Source organism: Hemibagrus wyckioides, linkage group LG16 (genome assembly GCF_019097595.1).
Source record: "Hemibagrus wyckioides isolate EC202008001 linkage group LG16, SWU_Hwy_1.0, whole genome shotgun sequence".
In the NCBI taxonomy this organism is placed as follows: Eukaryota; Metazoa; Chordata; class Actinopteri; order Siluriformes; family Bagridae; genus Hemibagrus; species Hemibagrus wyckioides.
Genome location: NC_080725.1, coordinates 17850001 through 17872109, shown reverse-complemented (window position 1 = coordinate 17872109; position 22109 = coordinate 17850001). Strand labels below are relative to the sequence as shown.

General features: G+C 40.0%; 1 protein-coding gene across 2 annotated transcripts in view; it reads left to right on the top strand.

The window, feature by feature from the left end:
• Positions 1–1754: 1754 nt before the first annotated feature.
• The window catches only part of rab11fip1b (RAB11 family interacting protein 1 (class I) b), a 20554-nt gene continuing 199 nt past the window's right edge, over positions 1755–22109 (top strand). Inside the window, exons 1-6 of one of the 2 annotated variants that reach the window (XM_058411443.1) lie at positions 1755–2254; positions 11738–12168; positions 12283–13759; positions 18897–19970; positions 20674–20764; positions 21533–22109. The exon at positions 21533–22109 is cut by the window's right edge and continues 199 nt beyond it. In XM_058411443.1, coding sequence (XP_058267426.1) covers positions 1893–2254; positions 11738–12168; positions 12283–13759; positions 18897–19970; positions 20674–20764; positions 21533–21739 — 3642 coding nt within the window. In that variant the 5' untranslated portion in view covers positions 1755–1892 and the 3' untranslated portion in view covers positions 21740–22109. The remainder of the gene's footprint in view (positions 2255–11737; positions 12169–12282; positions 13760–18896; positions 19971–20673; positions 20765–21532) is intronic. The other variant, XM_058411444.1, reaches the window with a different exon arrangement.

Genomic DNA, 22109 nt, shown 5'->3' with positions numbered 1-22109 from the left:
AAATATCTGTGTCATTTTTGTGCATTTAGTGTTACCTTTTCACCACTCCTTTCTCACAATAACAAGTGATAATACACAACAAACCCACTAAGACAGAAAAGCCAAGCTGGCTGAAATCTGTGGTCACTGCCTCTGTTTTGTACGGATCTTTGTTTCTTTGTCCTGCTTGTATGTGTGGGATTTCTTTCTTCTTTTATTCTTTTTGTTAGAATAATAAAATTCTACATCAAATAAGCACAGGCTAGGCGTAGACTAAAAAAAATCAGTTCACAGAGAAATGCTCTCAAATTGAACTGTACAACCGGGATACACTTCAGTCATGTCTCAGTGTTGGAGTTATTTTGTTCTTGAGTAACAAAGATAATGTGATCGTTTTTGTGATATCTGAGGCTTGTTTCATATATATATATATATATATATATATATATATATATATATATATGACATATATATATAACAGCTTCAACTCTTCTGGGAAGGCTTTCCACAAGTTTAGGGGTGTGTTTTGGGAACTTTTGACCATTCCACTAGAAGCACATTTGTGAGGTCAGGCACTGATGTTGGATGAGAAGGCCTGGCTCACAGTCTCCGCTCTAATTCATCCCAAAGGTGTTCTATCAGGTTGAGGTCAGGACTCAGGACAAACTCGCTCATCCATGTCTTTATGGACCTTGCTTTGTGCACTGGTGTGCAGTCATGTTGGAACAGGAAGAGGTCATCCCCAAACGAATCATTCCCACGAAGATGGGAGCATGAAATTGTCCAAAATGTCTTGGTATGCTGAGCCATTAAGAGTTCCTTTCATTGGAACTAAGGGGCCGAGCCTAACCCCTGAAAAACAACACCTGAATTCAATGATTTGGAGGGGTGTCCCAAAACGTTTGGCAATATAATGTATGTGTGTATGTGTATATATATATATATATATATATATATATATATATATATATATATATATATATATATATATATATATATATATATAGACTGCAGTGTGCACAGTGCTAAACTGACAGATAGACTTACTTTACTTATTAGCTGCATTACTTTTCATTTTTTTCACCCAAGCTTTGGGTTAAGAAGGTGATTTGTTTTTGCCTGAACTGTGTCTTTAACATCTGGCCAGATGTCTCTGCTCTCTGTGAGTGAACTGAAAGCTGCTTTTGTTTTTATTTTTTTCCTATTTCTGTGCTCACAGATGAGGCTGTTTACACTGTTACAGTGTTTATACTGAGCAATTTCGGAATCTATAAATAGACACTCGAGGATAGAAATGGGTCAATCAGGGTGAAGTCGTTAGTGAATGAGAAACAGATAATAAAGGTTTTACAGACTTAAGTCACTTTTTCTTTTCCGTTCGTTTCTAAAGGCGTCACGTGCACAGCAGCCTGGATGACGCAGGAATTCAGAAACGCTATCGTTATCTTTTTCCACTTTGGAGAACACCCGTGTGTGAGAAACAGACCGTCATAAGCTGTCATAAAAGCGATTAAGTGTAACTCTTTTGTCCCGTTATCTTAAATGTAATAATTTTTGTTTATTTTTTCTTCTATACTGACTTATTTGTATTATTGTTTTTACTGACTTATTTTGTATTATATGTATTATTTTAACTTTTTTAATATATATATTTTTTTTCTATCTTTGCTTAGCTTCATTAGACGGATTACATTTTATAGAAACATTTCAGTATCGAGTATTAAATAACATTTTGTCTTAATATAAACCGAGCTGTCCAATAACCATGCGTCACTTCCCCGTTAGCCACGCCCCATGAAAAGTTTATTGGAGCGCGAGGAGGTTCGGTCACACTCGCTGTGCAGGACACTTTAACTTCACTTCTCCGTTAAGGATCAATGTTGATCTAACAGCTGTAGCGCGCGACCTCGGTTATGTCTTTGGCGGATCAGAGTCTGCAGTTTTTCCCGGTAAGCGCGCGGGTGTCGGTGCTCCGGGCACGAGGCCTCCGGATCAAAGGGAAGGATGGCACCAATGATACCTATACGGCGCTGCAGGCTGGCCGCGAGACGTTCCGCACGCCGGTGGCGGAGAAGCTCGCGGAGCCGGTGTGGGGCGGGGACGATGCCGCCTTCATCTTCACGCTGCCGGCGGAGAGCGCGCGCACCGAGCAGGACGGCGTGCCCCTGCAGGTGCGCGTGTTTCACCGCGTCCCGATCGGAGCGGACAAGTTGCTCGGACTGGCCGTCATCAATGTGCACGAGCTCCGGCAGAACGGCGCGCGCGAGAACCCACAGTAAGAGCTCTTTTACTACCCGGAAATTAGTTTAGTCCTTATGCCTTAAGGTTGGAGAGAGATTTATTTTCACGGTGCTCGATTTGTACCGCGATATTTAAGATCGGCGAACAAATGATGACTCATTGTCTTGGGGTTCTTGTACAATTTGTGGCTCGTGGTGTCTGATTCATTATAAGATTAAAGATTTATGCTACACATTTATGATCAATTTAATATCGATCCAGTAGATCAGCAACAACGTTACTAATTTTGACTTATTTTAATCAATCACAGAGAAGTTCAGCACAGAGCTGAGCTCAGGACCCCTGGAGCTCAGCTCTGTGCTGAACTTCTCTGCATGTTTATTTCTGTGTCTGTGGTTTTCCTCCGTGTTCTGTGGGTTTCCTCCCACTGACCAAAAACATGTCAATAGATGCATTACCAGTGCTAAATTGCCCCTAGTGGTGCCCTGGTATTAGGGTGTATCCACAACCCTAATTGACTGCATTTTCACTGTATTTGTACCCCACATACATACACTATGTTTTTAAAGATTTTGGGACACCCCTCCAAATCATTGAATTCAGGTGTTGTTTTTCAGGGGTTGGGCTCGGCCCCTTAGTTCCAGTGAAAGGAACTCTTAATGCTTCAGTTTCATACCAAGACATTTTGGACAATTTCATGCTCCCAAATTTGTGGGAACAGTTTGGGGATGACCCCTTCCTGTTCCAACATGACTGCACACCAGTGCACAAAGCAAGGTCCATAAAGGCATGGATGAGAGAGTTTGGTGTGGAGGAACTTGTCTGGACTGCACAGAGTCCTGACCTCAACCTGATAGAACACCTTTGGGATGAATTAGAGCAGAGACTGTGAGCCAGGTCTTCTCGTCCAACATCAGTGCCTGATCTCACAAATACGCTTCTAGGGAGGAATGGTCAAAAATTCCCATAAACACACTCCTAAACCTTGTGGAAAGCCTGCTCAGAAGAGTTGAAGCTGTTATAGCTGTACAGGGTGGGACAACTCTATATTACATTCAAGTGCATATAAATTTCCCAAAACCTTTGGCAATATAGTGTATCTTATAGTGGACATTCTTTGATAAAGTTTTTGGATAGATGCTGCTATCAGAATGAAGAAAAATAGTCAAGGATAACAGAATGTTATGGTCATCAGCAACAATATTATGTTAATATTGTCATAAACATCCTAACAAAGGGACGTTTATGACAATATTTAAATTTTACAAAGTGATAATGTCACTATAGTTCCTGGCATTCTTCACAAGAGAAGGAACTGATTGTTTACCTGTCCACAGACTGTTCATGTTCTTCTCCTTTCTGTTAAAAAGTAGCATTACAACAAAATGTCACTCTTGCTCTTGTTAAGAAAATACAGTCGAGAAACAAACTTAACAAGAGGTAAAAAAATGGCTTTAACTATCTTTTACTAACCTATTCTAGTTGCCTAGCCTGCAGTATTAGTCTGCTCCATGTAATCCATGTTAAGCCTACAGCTTAAAGGTACTGAGCATATTTTAGCTTTAAGCAAATCTGTCAATCACCTACACACACAAGGAAAATCAAGATTTCAGTAAAGCTACATGTAAGAGGTCACCCACTGCAATGTGTGTTACACTCGTCTTCTGAATAAATGTCAAAGTAACTGCAAATGTATTGATTTAGGCGAAGATAAAGATTAGCTGTGTTGAAAAAGTCAAGCACTAGGAAGAAGGCTTTCCTGGTAAGCGTCTATAATTCAGAAAGGGCCTGAACAAGTTTGTGCTGTTGTGATAATTTCCGCTTAGCTGGCATGTCGTAGCTGGGTGCTAGTCGCAGACAGATGGCAGTCAATCAAGCACGATAATTAGAAAATTAGGCCACACCCTCTTAGACAGTGCCCAGATTTAGTTTTTTATCCCATTTCTGTCTTCGGTCAGCTGGCCTGGTTGTTCTTAGATGGCATTTAAATGATGTGGGGCACATTTTCCTTACAGGAGTAATTTATTTCTCTTTCTACACAACACGGAGGGCATTTTATCTCAAGAGTAGTGAATAAAATCACCTGTCCAGCTCATTTCTGCTGCTTCACTGTACAGTATGTGAACAAAGTGTGTTAACCCTTTAATGTTCTGTGTGACCGTTTGGTAGAGTCACTATATTTCATTAACAAATTTTTGTAACTTAACCCAAGCTGATTGGGCAGCCGTTTGGTAGAAGCCTATATTTAAATAATTATGAGGTCTGTTTGAAAAACAGTTATATACTGTTGTTATTATTGACCGAATTAAATAAATAATGCAAAGTAAGAATTTTTCCATTGCGTTGGACATTATGCTAAAAGTTAATTCCTTTGTTTCTTTTTTATGTTTTTGTTTTTTATCATGGTTTGTGTCAAACCTTAATCAAGCTTGTTATAATATGCTGTTATTTAATAAAGAAAATAAACAAGTGTTGACATACAAATGAGACATTTATTATTTAAGCATTTATAAAATGAGGCTCTGCTCTCAACGAGTATGTTTTCAGATGATTTTGCACTTCACGGTTTCTCAGGAACAAGCATGGGGGGGGAGGCTAACGAGGGAACGATCGTTTATAGCTTCACATGACACTGCATCACCACCACCTAAATAATTAATTGGTCAAGCAGAAAAAATACTTCAGCTAAGACACTTTATCCTTGTTCAAGGCTGAAAGTAGAGTGACTCTTTTCCTTTGTCATCTTTTATTGTGATTTTACGGCTGCTGACATGTTATAGTAACGTCACATGGTCTAAACATGGCTGCTATTTTAGAATAAACTGGTTTGGTTCGAACATTTTTTATTAGACTAACACGTTTTTTTGGTTGTAACCAGGGCTTAGATTTCCAGTGTTTCTGAAAGTCCTCATCATTCATCACTTAAATGCCTGGAAAAACACAGACATTGAGACATTTTTTATTGTCTTTTATATGGTATTTTTTGCTGTTCTCAGACATGAGCATTGAGCTCTGGGTTGAATAACATCATTGTTGCTGGTGAATGCTAAAGGGATTTGTTTCAAGATCTTATCCCATTCCAGCCGACCCATTAGACCTTGATAGCTGCTCGGCTATGTTTTGCTGTTGCTTTGGCTGTGTTCGTTCTCTCAGACAGCAGACAATCCTCCAGAGATAAGGCCATTATGGTGATATAATATACAACATCCGTAGACAGAGATGCACAAAAGCATGGTTCTGATCCAGTCATTTTTTTTTAACCTAGCCTTGCTCACTTTACCCTTAATTGTATCTAACCATGTTAAGGGATGTGCTGTTAGTTTATCAGCTGGAAAGATGTGTCAGATGAGCATTCGATTGAATATATCAAGTTGCCATTATTGATTTCTACTTACCCAGAAGGCATCGCTGCAATCTGATGTGGTTCAATTTTTTAAAAGGTCTATTGACCTCCATTTCGCTCACAACCTTCTGCTTACTAGCGCAAGTAGTTTTGTTTAATTGTTAGTTTTGTTTGTCACTGATTTAAATGTAGCTGTCATTGTGTCTAAACAAACAGTCTCTGGTTTGGAGGTATGTACAGGCCAAGAGTCGTGTCACATTCGAAAATCTCTGGCTTGTTTAAATCACTGACAAGTTAAAGATGATTAAGCTGATCAAGCTAAATTTTGTTTCACTTGACATTGTTTAATCAGTAGAGCTCTTGAACACCACTGGAAGCTTAAACAATAACCTAAGCCCTTGAAAGACTGTGATAGACTGTACATAACAATCTTGCAGCTTAATGAGAAGTCACTAGGCTTTGTAACGTGGGTCTGAGAGCAACAAGGACATTTTATGAAAGGAATTTAAATAAAAAGAACGCTAAAATATATTCATGATTGTACGTTAATGTATTGCTTTGACTAGTGAAATGTATACACTGATCAGGCATAACATTATGAGCAGTGAGAGGTGAAGTGAATAACGCTGATCATCTCCTCATCATGGCACCTGTAGGTGGGTGGGATATATTAGGCAGAAAGTGAACATTTTGTCCTCAAAGTTGATGTGTTAGAAGCAGGAAGCGTAAGGATTTAAGCGGGTTTGATGAAGGGACAAATTGTGATGGCTAGAAGACTGGATCAGAGCATCTCCAAAACTGCAGCTCTTGTGGGGTGTTCCCGGTCTGCAGTGGTCAGTGTCTATCAAAACTGTCCTTTAAGTCCTGTAAGTTGCAAGTTCCCATGGAAGCCCCATGGTGCCATCTTGGTGCCACATCTTGGTGCCAGATACCACAGCACACCTTCAGGGATCTAGTGGAGTCCATGCCTCAATGGGTCAGAGCTGTTTGGGCAGCAAAAGGGGGACCAACACAATATTACGGCATAATGTTATGCCTGATTGGTGTATATTGCACATTAACATAACGCCTTTAGAGGCTTATTGCATATTGCACATTGTGATATAAATAGAATCCAACCTTAGATTAGTGGGACGTTTTCATTAACTAGCATTTATATGAATTCCAGCATTTAACTTTATACAAGCATTAAAACAAATAAAGTCTCCGTAAACTTGTATGACTAGATCAGATATTTATAGAACAGTGCAGAAATGTTATTCTATTCTCAGTCAGCTGGATGTCTGTCGATTCCCGTTTGCTGACCTGAAATGAAAATTGATCTTGCTTCTTGAAGGCTTATTGAAGTTTGATCTGTGTGTGTGTGTGTGTGTGTGTGTGTGACTCTGTGTCAGGCTCAATTTCCCTTAAATGCTTGTCCTGGTAGATGTTTCACATTTATTTGCCATGTGATTATGGGTCATGTTGAACTCATCAGTGAATCTTGAAGCAAACATTGTCATAAATTCCTTTATTGTCTTTAACACGAGCTTGATTTCATCTTGTAGGAGATGCTCCAGGAAGCATGGGGTGAAATCTCATCAGATTATGTTGAAAAATTGACCGCTAGAATGCCCAGGCTGTAATTACTGCAAAAGGTGTTTTTTTGATGAAGGCAAAGTTTGAAGAAAACACTCATCATTTCTAACTCTGTCATGTCGGCATGTCCTGTTCTTTTGCTATAATTTCTATTCAGACTAATTTCGTGTGTGTTTCCTTGGAAAACAATAAAATTTTTTGAGTGATCCCAAAATTTTGAGCAGTAGTGTACACGATATTTATAATGCATCTAAAACGTACTATGAAATATATACACTCATCATCCACTTTATTAGGAACTCTTGTAAACCTGCTCATTTATGCAGGTATCCGATCACCAGTCATGTGACGGCAGCACGGTGCATAAAACCATGAAGATACAGGTCAGGCGCTTCAGATAATTTTCATATCAAACATCAGAATGGGGAAAAATTCTGATCTCTGTGACTTTAAACCTGGCATGGTTGCTGATCTCCTGGGATTTTGACACACAACAGTGTCTAAAGTTCAGTGTCTACAACAACAGAGATCAAAGTCACAGAGATCAGACTTTTTCCACCCATTCTGATGTCTGATGTGAACATCAACTGAGGCTCCTGATATGTTTCTGCATGATTGTATGCATTGTGTTGCTTGGCTGATTGAATAATGTTGAACGTATCAAGATGATGCATTCTATAAGCTTAATAGGACAATAGTTTGTAAAAAAGCAATTTAATCACAGAATATTCAGTGTTTATCAAATCCTTGAGCTCTTGACTGGTGCAGACTCAAAGCCTGGAGCCATTATCAGTGCATGAACCCAGGAAGTGAAGTCCCTCCGATATGTTGTGTGTGGCTCCAGGACTTTGGTGCCACACGCAACTAAAAACACCATAAGCATTACTACACACATATATATAGACATAATCAGTGTACACATAATTCCAGGCAGATTAGCTGTCCAGCACAGTAAGCAAATCTATAAGGCAGGAGCAGGAAGTGACATTAAGTTTTTTTATCTGTCCTCTAAGTCAACAGTTGAAGTGGAGAAACTTCCTGTCTGATCACATCAGACAGTTCACTCCCTCTGTTCATGTACACTCTGTGAAGACAGACAGAAAGAACAATACATAGTTACTGTATTTTCTGTACTGTGGGACCCATTTTTACATTTAAGTCTCTTAGATGCTCTGGTAGAAGGAAGCATTTATCAACAGTGATAGGACAAAAAAAAAAAAGTTGATTTAATGTTGAACATAACTGTGGAAGGCGGCACGGTGGTTAGCATGTTCGCCTCACACTTCCAGCGTCCTGGGTTCGAGTCTCGTTCCCGCTCCCGCTCACTGTGTTTGCATGTTCTCCCCGTGCTTGGTGGGTTTCCTCCGGTTTCCTCCCACAGTCCAAAAACATGCTTTTAGGCTGATTGGAGTCACTAAATTGCCCGTAGTGTGTGAGTGAATGAGTGTGTGTGTGCCCTGCGATGGGTTGGCATTCCGTCCAGGGTGTATCCTGCCTTGATGCCCGATGACGCCTGAGATAGGCACAGGCTCCCCGTGACCCGAGAATATATCGGATAAGCGGTACAGACAATGAAATGGAATAACTGTGGAATGAACCCTAACATTCTTCCAGGTCTGACAAAAAGGTTAAGAATCACGATTGTAGCAAAACAATACAACACTAACAGGAGAAACCTGAAGATGATGCTGATTTAGATATAAAAACATTAATAATAATAATAATAATAATAATAATAATAATAATTTCAGTGGCTGTTTCTCTCTGGGTCACATTACTCACCACTCCGTCAATCAGAGCTGTGTGTGGATGTGAGGTTGTGTGTGTAGAGGAGGGCAGTTAGCGTTTTTCCTGTGATGTGGCATGAGCACCAGGTAGAAACACGCAGTGGTTGATGTCAGGAGTCTTACAGGAAGTAGGTGCCTTCCTTCATCCTCTCTTCTTGGTAACGGTCATGTGATAGAGTAAAGATAGTTGTTGAGCAAGCAAAGGGAAAAGAACATAACAGCTATGTGAAAGTGATTCTTTGGTGGCGGGATCTTGCACTCTTATAGAAAGGTTCATATAAGGTTTAAACATAACCCTGAGCAAGGCACTTAAACCTCAGTTGTATTGTAAAATAAAGAGAGAGAGAGAGAGAATGTAAGCAGCTCTGGATAAGAGCGTCTGCCAAATGCAATAAACATGTAGTTATGGGGCCCTTGAGCAAGGCCCTTGCCCTTAACTCTTTAAAAAAAAAAAAGTATGTCGCTCTGGATAAGGGCGTCTGCCAAATGCCATAGATGTAAAGGGTTTGCTCTAATAAAGTGTTCAGAAATAGTTTGCTCCATTTTAACACTAGCTATCCTGTACACTAGTAGATGCCTCTCCTGGTCATTCAGACACTGGACGTCTGATAAACCCAGTATATTATTCATTTATTCATCTAAAACTCTATTATTCAGTAAGTGCTCTGGAAAAGTAGGTAAAGTGAGAAATGTAAGTCTAGAGCTTCAGATATCCTTCATGTTGTGTGTGTTTGGTTGGGTGTGTGTGTTCATTTTGGAGTGACCTTTTAGATGATTGTGCTGAATTTGCACTCCCAGGTTGCATAACTGGGGCAGAAACCTTGGCATGTCGGTACAGGATACCAGATCGTCTGGAATGTTCTACCTTGGCTTTCTATTTCAGCGTTTTTTCGGGAGTGATGGAAAGCATGTTTCTCTGTGTATGAGTGAAACAAGGATTAAAGCATCTACTACGTGAATCGGTGATGATGATTCATATAAAGGTTAATGACAGTAATGGATGTCCTTACAGGCAAATATGTAGTGACTTTTAATCACAATGTGTTGATGCAAAAACAAAACCATTTGCGCTAAATGTACCTAATTGACTAAGTACACGCATTTGCATAGTTTAAGTTTTGTTCTGTCTTCACACAGTGTTCTACTGCCCCTACCGTTTGTTTGTGTTGCACTTGTAGCATTAACTTTTTACCGGCCGTGTATTTACATCAAGTATAAAGCCGCCCTTATGAGTGTACAACACACACCTATTCCAGTTTAGGCTTTTACGTCAGCGACAGGTTCTCTGGGGTTTTACGCATGATGAGCTGTTTCTCTATAGTGATGCACACAGTAATGTGGTTCTGCTGATCCTGTTCTGACAGGATGATAGTATTAGTGAAAAACCGTGATATTGCTGCATAGTGCATATCGTTATCAGCAGGATGTGGTGTTTCCTCTGCTCTTATGGCCTCTAAAAATGACACAGCTGCATTTTTTACTTTACTAGAACTAGTGTGTGTGTGTGTGTGTGTGTGTGTGTCAGGACTTTTGCTTCACTGAAAATAAGCCCACAAACACCTTGTCATTTACAGAACATCTCCCATAAACAGATTTTTGTAGATATATGTGGTATAAAGAACCAACAGATATAAATTTAGTCAGAATTCTTATTCAGCTCTTTAAAGTATTGAATTTCTAGACCTGGAAAAATAAGGATGAGAAGAATAAAGGATGGATGAGGAAGAAAAAGAAAGGATAAGAATGGAGCTCAAAGTACAAAGAAGTCGGGTTGAGGGGCAGAGAAAGAAAGAGAAGGATGGAGAGAGAGAGAAGGAAGAAGAAAGGAGAAGGATAGAGGAGGAAGAAAAAGAGAGGACAGTAATGGAAAAAGAGATCAAAGAAGAAGGGTTGAGGAGGAAGAGAAAGAAAGGGCAAGGATTGAAAGAGATAAGGAAGAACAAATGTAAAGAAAAAGAGAGGATAAGGATGGAAAGAGAGAAGGAGGAAGAAGGAAGGGGGAAGATGGCAGAGGAGAAAGAAAGGATGAGGATGGAAAGAGAGAAGGAGGAAGAAGAAAGGGGGAAGAAGGCAGAGGAGAAAGATAGGCTAAGGATGGAAAGAGACTGAGGAAGAAGAAAGGGGGAAGAAGGCAGAGGGGAAAGGAAGGATAAGGATGGAAAGAGAAAATGGACCAAAAAAGTAGAATGATTGAGGAGGAAGAAAAAGGATTGGATAAGGATTGAAAGAGAAAAGGAAGAACAAATGTAAAGAAAAAGAGAGGATAAGGATGGAAAGAGAGACAGAGAAAGAAGAATGGGGGAAGACAGCAGGGGAGAAAGAAAGGATGAGGATGGAAAGAGAAATGGAAGAACAAAGTAGAAGGATTGAGGAGGAAGAGAAAGAAAGTTAAGGATGGAAAGAGAGAAGGAAGAAAAAGAGAGGATAAGGATGGAAAAGAGATGGAAGAAGTAAGGAGGATGGATAGAGCAGGAAGAAGAATAGAGGATAAGGATGGAGTTTAATCCACGAGTGCAGAAATTTTAAAAGCACTCATTTCCAGACTTGGAAAAATGAGGAAACACAAGTTTTGGGGGAAAGAAAAGGTAATGATTTAATAAGGTGAGGCTGGTTTACAAGGCTGGTTTTTCTATATTGAAGCCTGTTTGTCATTGTGTGATGAAACAAAGAGAAGGTTTATGGGTAAGAGCAGAGGTGCACAGTCTGACACGTAACAGCGCCTTGTGCTTTCAGACTGCAAACTTTAACCGTTAAAGATGAGGACGTTTCATTTCCCGATGATTTTGACACACTGTGTTGTCTCCTGCAGGTGGTTTAAGCTGTTAAATAAAGCTGGGAAAGCTGATAAGGAGCGCGGTGAGGTTCTGCTGGACATTCAGTTCCTGAAGAGCAGCATGAGCGTCAGCATGATCGACCTCTCCGACAAATCACACTCGCGCCTTGGAAAGTTCAAGGACAAACTGAAGGGCAAAAAGAAAGAGGGGCTGAGCGACTCGGCCTCCGCCATTTTGCCTTCGGTCAGCCAGGTGCTGACGGACAGCGAGGGAGAGATGGACGGAGAGATGGAGGGAGAGTCGACAAAAAAGAAGAAGAACAAACTAAAGTCTCTTTTCGTTCCTAAATCCAGCATGAAGCGTAACTCTCTGTCTCAATCCATGTCCTCGTTAAGGACACTTCCTGATAAAAACTCCTCCATCAGCTCGAGCACGTCGTCGGGCCTCAATGTGGAATCTTCAGAAGGTGAGAAATATCTGATTCTAATATTTATCATTTTAAATAGTACTGAATGTTTAGAGATTTGTATTTATATAAATTATTTTGGTGTTATTAGTTATGTTTTCGTTTTGTTTCAAGGGAAGAAAAAGAAGAAGTTTTCCTTTTTAACACACAAGCGGAACGGAAGCACAGACAGCAAGGCGTCCAATCAAAGTGACTTCACCTTCGGCTCGGCCAATCAGAATCCTCCGCCACAGGTTGATATTTCCATAAACGGCAGTCACGTTTACAGAGGACAAACCCAAAGTGAAGGAGTGCTGGAAATGGAGGAAGAGGAGGAAGAGGAGGAGGAGGTGGAGAACGAGGAAGAAGAAGAGAGCTGGAGAAGACGGGAGGAAGAGCGTAAACAACTGGAGGAAGAGAGAAGGAGGGAAGTTGAAGAAGAGAGAAAGAGAAAAGAGAAAGAAGAGCAGCTGAGAAAGGTGGAGGAGGAAAAAGAAAGGATAAGGCGTGAGAGAGAGAGAGAGGAGCAAAGTAGAAGAAAGGAAGAGGAAGAAAAAGAGAGGATGAAGGTGGAGAGAGAGAAAGAGGAGCATAGGAGAAGGATGGAGGAGGAAGAAAAAGAAAGGAGAAGGATTGAACGAGAGAAGGAAGAACAAAAGAGAAGGATGGAGGAGGAAGAAAAAGAGAGGACAAGGATGGAAAGAGAGAAAGAAGAAGAAAGGAGAAGGATGGAGGAGGAGGAAGAAAAAGAAAGGAGGATTGAAAGAGAGAAGGAAGAACAAAAGAGAAAGATGGAGGAGGAAGAGAGAGAGAGGAGAAGGATGGAAAGAGAGAAAGAAGAAGAAAGGAGAAGGATGGAGGAGGAAGAAAATGAGAGGAGAAGGATGGAGAGAGAGAGGGAAGAACAAATGAGAAAGATGGCAGAGGAGAAAGAAAGGACAAGGATGGAGGAGGAAGAGAAAGAGAGGATAAGGTTGGAGAGAGAAAAGGAAGAACAACGGAGAAGGCTGGAGGAGGAAGAAAGAGAGAGACAGAGAACAGAGAAAGAGGAACAGAGGAGAAAGTTGGAGGAGGAGGAAGAAAGAATGAGGATGAAGAGAGAGAAGGAAGAACAGATGAGAAAGCTGGAGGAGGAAAGAAAAAGAAAGCAAGAGATGGAGGCAGAAGAGCTGAGGAGAAAGTTGGCAGAGGAGAATGCCAGGAAAAAGGCTGAGGAGGAAGAAAAGATGAGAATTGCTGAGGAGGAAAGAAAGAAGGAAGAGAAGAAAAGAGTGGAAAGGGAACGGATGATGGCGGAGGAGAAGAGGATAGAGATGGAGACAAGGTTGGCCAATGAGAAGAAAGCCAGAGAGGAAGAAGAGAGGCGAATAGCAGAAGAGAAGGAGAAACAATGGAAAGAACAAGTACGAGTTAGAGAAGAGAAAGAGCGGAAGAGAAAAGAAGAGGAGCAGGAACGAAGGAATACAGAGATGGAAGAAAGGAAAAAGAAGGAAAAACAGATGAGGGAAGAGCAGGAGAGATTGAAAAAGGAAGAAACTGTATTTGAAGAGAGTGTCATCTCCCAGACCTCTGACTTCACTCGTTCAGCCAGAATCTCCAACGTTAAACCCAGGTTAGTGTCTGTGTTCGATTAATAAATAACACACACCCCACAGAGGGAAGTGTACACTATTCTACTGAGTACACTAGCATGCAACAATTAGCATTAACTGGAGTACTGTTTAGAACCCTATTCAGTATGCAATACCAGTCACGTGTTATTTACTATTTTATCTGCATAATAGTGTGCAACAAGTGAAGTATTGTTTAGGTATTAAGTTAAGTGGAGTATTATCTACTGAGTCCAAAAGTAGGCACTGTAAGTAGAGCAATTAGTACAGGTGTTAGTGTACAAATATGTGCCACAAATGAGGTATTATTCAATACTTTTAATGTTTATTGCCCTAGTATGCATCACAATTGGAATTTTATTTAGTATGCACCACAAGTGGAGTGTTCTATACTACACTATTTAGTGCAGTAGTATGCATCACGTTTGAAGGAGCCTAGTGAGTTAAACGGTATGCACCAAAGCAGATTTCTTTAGCACCCTATTAAGTGCAGTAGTATACACTTAAGCAGAGTATTATTTAGCACCCTATTAAGTGCAGTAGTATGCACTTTAGCAGAGTATTATTTAGCCCCCTATTAAGTGCAGTAGTATGCACTTAAGCAGAGTATTATTTAGCACCCTATTAAGTGAAGTAGTATACATTTAAGCAGAGTATTATTTAGCTCCCTATGTGCAGTAGTATGCACTTAAGCAGGGTATTATTTAACACCCTATTAAGTGCAGTAGTATGCACTTTAGCAGAGTATTATTTAGCCCCCTATTAAGTGCAGTAGTATGCACTTAAGCAGAGTATTATTTAGCACCCTATTAAGTGAAGTAGTATACATTTAAACAGAGTATTATTTAGCACCCTATGTGCAGTAGTATGCACTTAAGCAGGGTATTATTTAACACCCTATTAAGTGAAGTAGTATGCACTTAAGCAGGGTATTATTTAACACCCTATTAAGTGCAGTAGTATGCACTTAAGTAGAGTATTATTTAGCCCCATATTAAGTGCAGTAGTATGCACTTAAACAGAGTATTATTTTGCACCCTATGTGCAGTAGTATGCACTTAAGTAGAGTATTATTTAGCACCCTATTAAGTGCAGCAGTATGCACCAGATCAGTGTTTTTGCACCCTATTAAGTGAAGTGAAGTCTTATTAAGCACCCTACTACCTGAAGTAGTATGCACCAGAGCAAAGTATTATTAAGCACCTTAGTATGCACCAAAATCTGCGTTTTAGCACCCTATTAAGTGAAGCAGAGTATTATTTAAGCTGTAAATAGTTACACTTAAGCAGAGTATTATTTAGCACCCTACTAAGTGAAGTAGTATGCACCAGAGTAAGCAGCTAAATCAGAGTATTATTAAGCACCTTAGTATGCACCAAAACAGTGCATGTTTAAGTATGCACTTAAGCAGAGTATTATTTAGCACCCTATTAAGTGCAGTAGTATGCACCAGATCAGTGTGTTTTAGCACCCTATTAAGTGAAGTATGCACAAAAGCAAAGTCTTATTTAGCACCCTACTAAGTAAAGTAGTATGCACCAGAGCAAGTAACCAAATCAGAGTATTAATAAGCACCTTAGTATGCACCAAAACAGTGTTTTAGCACCCTATTAAGTGAAGTAGTATGCACTTAAGCAGAGTATTATTTAGCACCCTGTGTGCAGTAGTATGAACTAAAATAGTGTATTATGTAGCACCCTTATAACTGCCATAGTATGCCAAAAAGCAAGTATTATTTATCACCCTATTAGATGCGGTAGTATGCAGTGATGTGATGTTATTTAGCACCCTACAAAGTGCAGTAGCATGTACCAAAGCAAAGTATAATTTAGCGCCCTATTAAGTGCAATAGTATGCACCAAAGCAGGTATTATTTAGCGCCCTATTAAATGCAGTAGTATGCACTGAAGTGAAATTTTATTTAGCACAATATTAATTACCTTATAAGCTGCAGGATTGTAGATCACTAATAGAGTCATTTAGGCCATGAAACCACTTCCTTGCTGCTTCTACACTCTAGTGCAGCTAACACCTGGAGTAAGTAGATTGCTTATTACTAACTAGTCCACTCAACGTGGATTACAAACACTGTGTTTCCATCCCCCTTGATCACTCTCTTTGTCCGGACATGGCTGTGATATTTTGGTGTAAATGGTGTGGTTCAGATTTAATAATCTAAAGATCTAAACCCAGGTGGATGAAAACACACACTGCTGCATGGTGTTTGGTGACTTTAGGCTGTTAAAAATGCTGTTAAGCTCATTAAACAAGCTTTTCTTATATCCTAAGAGCTTAGTATTTGCATGTGCACTTGTGTAACACCGCTGCGCTGTATAACAAGCCTAGAGCGCTTTGACATATAGCATTCATTAGTACTGTGATTGCTTTGGTGAAAGCTGGGGCTGTTTGTAGTTTTGATCCCAGAAACTACACACAACTGTGGATCAAAACCACCTCTCTCCATCTCTCTGCTTGTGAAAGAGAGCTGGTCTCTGTCCACATGTTGATATAAACCCGATCAAACCTGACTACAAGAAGTGACAACACTTTTGCGAGTATGTTTCCAGTCCTGTCCTTTTTCCCACAAGCCCCTTTCGCTCAATGTTTTTCCTGTCCGTTTTAATTTGTGCAGTTGTGAAACCAAACAGCAAACAAACTGAAAGGATTAATTTTACTACTTTTGACTCTGCAAACAGGCTGACTGCGGAGAAAGCACTCTTTGTGGTCCACTTACCCTCAGAGAAATTCCTGTGAACGTTCTCAAGGTTGTTTTGTTTGTTTCAGCTCTAGTACGGTTCGGTGGATAGATGTTATGAGTTTTACATGGGTGTTCGGTTTGTGCTTCTTCACATGGGGTCACTGATGCACGTCGATTTTATTTATGTATTTTTTTTCCCATTTCGTAACAGAGGTGGAAATCTATTGATATTAAATGTTTATTATATTTCTGTGTGAGTTCTTAGTTAGTCTGATCGCTTAAAAAGCCACAGTATGTAATGTTAAAAACTATATAATGTTAAATTGGACCTAACTTTTTGGGCCAGTGGAAAAATTGAGAATAAAAGCTCCTTTTTTTTGGAATGTAAGAGAACAATATTATACACATTATACACAAATTTCAAGCTTAATATTTTAAGTAGTTGGAATATATTCATAATAGGGTTTTTGTTGTTTTTCCAAATGACCCTGACTGCAAAATATTTAAACCTCCTTAATATTAGGTGAGGGATCGAACTGACATCGCTGTAGACCTCAGAACCCAGAGCGTAAACAGGAACGATAAATTCTTCATAATCCATACCACTGGAATATGAATGGAATATTCCAGCATTTGACCATGTGCCAAAAAGTAGTTTTGCTGGAGTGTTTTTCCCCCAAACTCTTCCATCTGCACATGATTCGATGACGTTTGTTACTCTGCTAGTTAGTTATTTGCTCCTGCAAAGGCTTCCTGGAAAACTGGACCGGATCCTGAAATAGCCTTCATTGTCGGAAACACGGCATGAATCCGATCTGTTCAGCTGTGGTATATAACACCGATCTGCCATGAGCAGCTCATTAAAGTCCCAAGAAGATCATGGTGTCCTAAGACGATATTTAGCACCTTTGTGAAATATTCAGTAGGTCTTCAGTAGGTTCAGTACAGTCGGAGGATCTCGTGCGAGAGTGTAAACTTCACCAGCTTTTGGTTCAGGTGAGTTATTAAGAACGCTGGTTAAATAGTGATTCATTAAACTTGGATACAATGCTGAAAATATCAGCATAAAGCACACTAACCTTGAATCAAAATAAATGATTTTTTTTAACCCTCTTTGTCATGGTCTGTCTTGTTTGTTTGTTTTCCTCGCTGCGTTTCAATGCTGACTGCTGATATGTTCGTTCTTGCTAACCCTCAACAACATTCCCTGTTGTGTTTTACTCAGGGAATGATTTACAACCAAGTCTGCCCACAGGAAATCTCTGCCTGCCCCCAAAAAAAGCTGATCTGGCGATCCTAATCCTCTGACTCATGTTTTTTAAAAGCCTCATAAAATAGATACAGACTTCAGGAAGGAGGGTGCAGTGTGCTAGGGTGGAGGATGACTTCTTAGTTCTTAGGAATTCATTTTCACTTTTCTCATGGAAGACTGAGCAACTTCTTACAGACATTGCCATTGCTGCATGAGTATTAAAATGAAGCTGGTCTTGCTAGACCTGTTTGAATGCTAGTGAATAAATTATACGGTGTTTTTTTTTTTTAGCATCTCAGGTGTTAAGGATAATCAGATGATTGACTTTTGTCTTCCACGCCACCTTCACCACTTCCCATGTGAAACCATTTCATAGAAGACCGATTATAACCTCTGGTGTATATTATTATTTACGCCAAAGCTAAAAATATTTCTTTACTTCAATTATTGGATTGTGAATCTCACTTTGTAGAAGAAAGACTTCATAGCAAAATCCAAGACTGGAACTGTGGTATAGTTATAAAACACAGGTCCAATTACTGTCACTTAATTGAAGAGATTTTCCTTTAGATCAGCTTATGTAGCACTTTTCACAATAAGGCTGGAGAGGCAGCATATTCACACTGACGTTAGATTTTTCAATGACGTTCAGTGCCTAGAAATCCGCCACAGTTTATCCCTGTTAAAGCTCACAGACTCGAAGATCTCAATCACTTAAAACCTTAGATTTTAAGGTCATCAATCAGTAAATCACATTGACTGGACCTGTCTTCATAATTCTACCACAAATCCAGTTTTGATGAACTAAGCTCAAGCCAATAGCCAAATGCTAATAAGTAATTACTAAAGAAAAGTCTGTCTAAATAATAATTTATCTATTATAGACCTCAACATCATTAGATTAAAGAAGAGAGGCCTCAAATTTGGCTGATTTACCCTTTAATGTAGCCTAGACATAAATCCGTGTAATGAAATGTCTCGGGTTAATCAAAATGTCTGTCCATTTTGATTGACTGTGAAAGAATTTCCACACCTGGATGAGTACAAACCCTCACTGACTCGCTAGCTACTTTTTCTCAAACCATACAGGTCTAGCTTATACTGCTATTTACTGTCATACACACAGTATACAAGTAACTCTGGCTAAAGCACTTACCTTTTTGTCTTTACTCACGTCCTGCTCCTTCAGCGTGTCTGTCTCTGCAGCAGTTTCTCAAGCGTCTATGGCGAACACCAACCCCTTTTTGGACGACGAATTAGATGCCAGCATTTTTAGCAGTGTTGAAGAGAGAACTGCTAAAAAAGGACGTGCGCCATCACCTCCACAAGGGCCAGATTTTACCTTCAGAGGTGTTCCTAAACAGCTTTCCCAATTAAAAGAAGTCTCAAAACGTCAAGCACCTCAACCACCAGATATGCTGAAGATGACCAGAGAAGCGATTGTCAAAGAAAGCGTGGATCAAGCAGGTCTTGATCAAGGAGAACGGAAAGAGAGACATCATGAGAGCAAAGTCTTGTCTGTCTCTCAAGATGACACACAAGTTGATACTAATCCTTTCACATTTGATGAACCAGTGCCTGTAAAACACAAGGGACCAGCACCAAAACCAAGAAGTGGGATATCTGTGTCTGAGGATAAGCCAACATCTGTTGGCAAAATCCTAACAGAAGGAACTGTTCACCTTGAAGAACCAGGAAGTGTTTCTAGTAGCAGAGATAATCAGCCGAACTGGAAACTGTTGAGTGCACTAACCGATATTACAGGTGAAGATGACCTTACTGATGAACTGTCAAGAAGAGAAGAACATCGGGAGGACATAATTGAGCCTGAGTCTGCAAAACCAAATTCTCCATCATGGGCCAATCAGGATTTGTTTCCAGAACCTCTGGTTTGCAGAACTGATGGATTGGCAAGCATGGAAAGACCCCAGAAGAAATCTAGAGCTCCTCTTCCTCCAAATAAACCCAAAAGAACTGGAGATTCTAGCACACAACTCCAGCAGCCATCTCTTCTAAATAAGACTAACTTTGAACAAGCCCAAGAGAACGCATCAGTTTATAGTATGGAGAAACCTGCAAACAACACTCCTTCATTATTCACAGTTTCATCCTCAACGATCGCTACACTTGCTGATAAATCGCAGGTTGTGGAGTCGGTGGAGACGGGTTCTGATTCTGGGTCTAGGATTTTGCCATGGGGTAAATTGGTACCCAATGATGCAGGTGAAGTAAGAGAACAAGTTGATTCCGCCTCAGTAATCAGGTGAGATTCCTCCAAATAGTTATCTATATAGCCGTAGTTAAAATTAAACCATTCCATAGAGTTACTATTGGCACTCTTAGAAATAGTGATGTACAGTAATCCTCAAACTAGGGAAGTGAAAATATACTGGTAAGATGGTGTGAGTGATGAAAGCATCCGTTCAAATGGCGTTAACATCCATACCCGGTTTTAGCAACTTGGTTTCCATGGCACAGTTTAATCAGAACCAGCTCCAGGACTGATTTTAGAAATTATTTTGCGACACTTCCTGTGGAGAAAATGCCAAACTATGATGCAGTTATTGGAGGACAAACTTTGTTCTAAGCACTCCAGACAACTGTACTCTGTACTGTGAGTTAATAACAACTGCAATAGATTTTTTCTTTTTTTTTTCTGTACATGGAACCTAGATGTCATCATTGTCCACCAGTCACTTCTTGTTGTCTTTGCACTTCTTCTTATGTACTTCCTAGACCTGATTTAACAGCCCACATAAAACAAACAATAGATGAATCCTAAGCTACATAACTTCATTCTAATGACATAATTTGGAACTTATTTGTCAGTTTATACACCGCCGCTCAAATGTTCCTCGTAACTATGCACTATTCCTGTTGAAGATCACAGTATATTGTATAAGTTGGTGTGTCCTGTTGCTCATGTCAGCTGAAGGAATGCTAACATTCATGTTCTGTCCATGCAGGCAGCATGCAGTGAAACCCCTGAGCGCTGCAGAGAAACAGCGTGAAACTCACGAATCTAGATTAACCGACAACACACAGCCCAAAGCAAAGGTACTGCTACTGATGTAAATGAATGAATGAATGAATGAATGAAAACTTACTGCACTGAGGTCATGTCTTTTTAGTCCAAGTCAGTCTGATTGCAATGATGATTAGTGTAAATAAAAACACTTCTCTCACTGTGTAATGTTCCTGTGAAGCACCCTAATGCTCTCTCTGCAAAATCCAGGTTTCCTGTACTCCAGGGGTGTCCGATCTTTTCCACAAAGGGTCGGTGTGGGTACAGGTTTTCATTCCAATCAAGCAGAAGCCACAGCTGAGCCTATTGAAAGTCAAGATTCACCAGACAGGTGGAATCTGGTGTGTCTCCTGCTTGATTGGAATGAAAACCTGCACCCACACCAGCACTTTGTGGCTAAGATGGGATATCCCTGCTATACTCTATAACCAGCATTAAATTGTGTGTTTTCTAACACTGTTACATGGGAAAGCTATAATACACAAACCAAATAGTGAATAATAAGTAAAATAACTCCATTTATTGTTGTGTTTTATCACAACTCCTGGGTATATTATAGATAGATAGATAGATAGATAGATAGATAGATAGATAGATAGATAGATAGATAGATAGATAGATAGATAGATAGATAGATAGATAGATAGATAGATAGATAGATAGATAGATAGATAGATAGATAGATAGATAGATAGATCTAAAGGTTTTCTATTGGTTACTGAAGTTCAGGTTGAAGCTAGTTTGAGGTGGAGGATCCTCACAAGATGATAATAATAAAAGTGTGTGTGTGTGTGTTTCAGGCTGTAGAAGCAGTGATGAAAGGCCCGTATTCTCAGTTGACACAGACTGAGCTGATCTCTATGGCTTTGCGGCAACAAGAACAGATTTCACAGCGTGATGCCAGGATCCAGGAGCTGGAGCAATACATCGATAACCTGCTGGTGCGTGTGATGGAGGAGAAACCAAGCATTCTGATGTCCTTGAACACAAAGAACAAATCTATCTGAGCACTCGAACAACAGGGGGGTCCTGAAGAAAGGGCATGCATAGCGAGTGAATATACTGACTTTCTGACAGATCTCTGACAATGCTAAATTAGACGTTGCTAGTATCACGTTCACTGCAGTGCAAAGTCTGTGGTGTTAAAGTCTTTATTACTGAGATAAACACATCCACAGGGGATTTATTCCTCCTCACATCCATAAACCTCTGCTTTCTTTCTACATATCAAGGGACAGACTCAAATGTGTAACATTGTCTTTCTACTGTTTCCTGTTTTGTTACGCTCAGGCTTTTTTTCACTATTGGACTGAATATGAGTTCTTTGTACCTACTGTGTTTAGTAGTTCCCCCTTTTTTTTCGTGAAACAGAAGGGG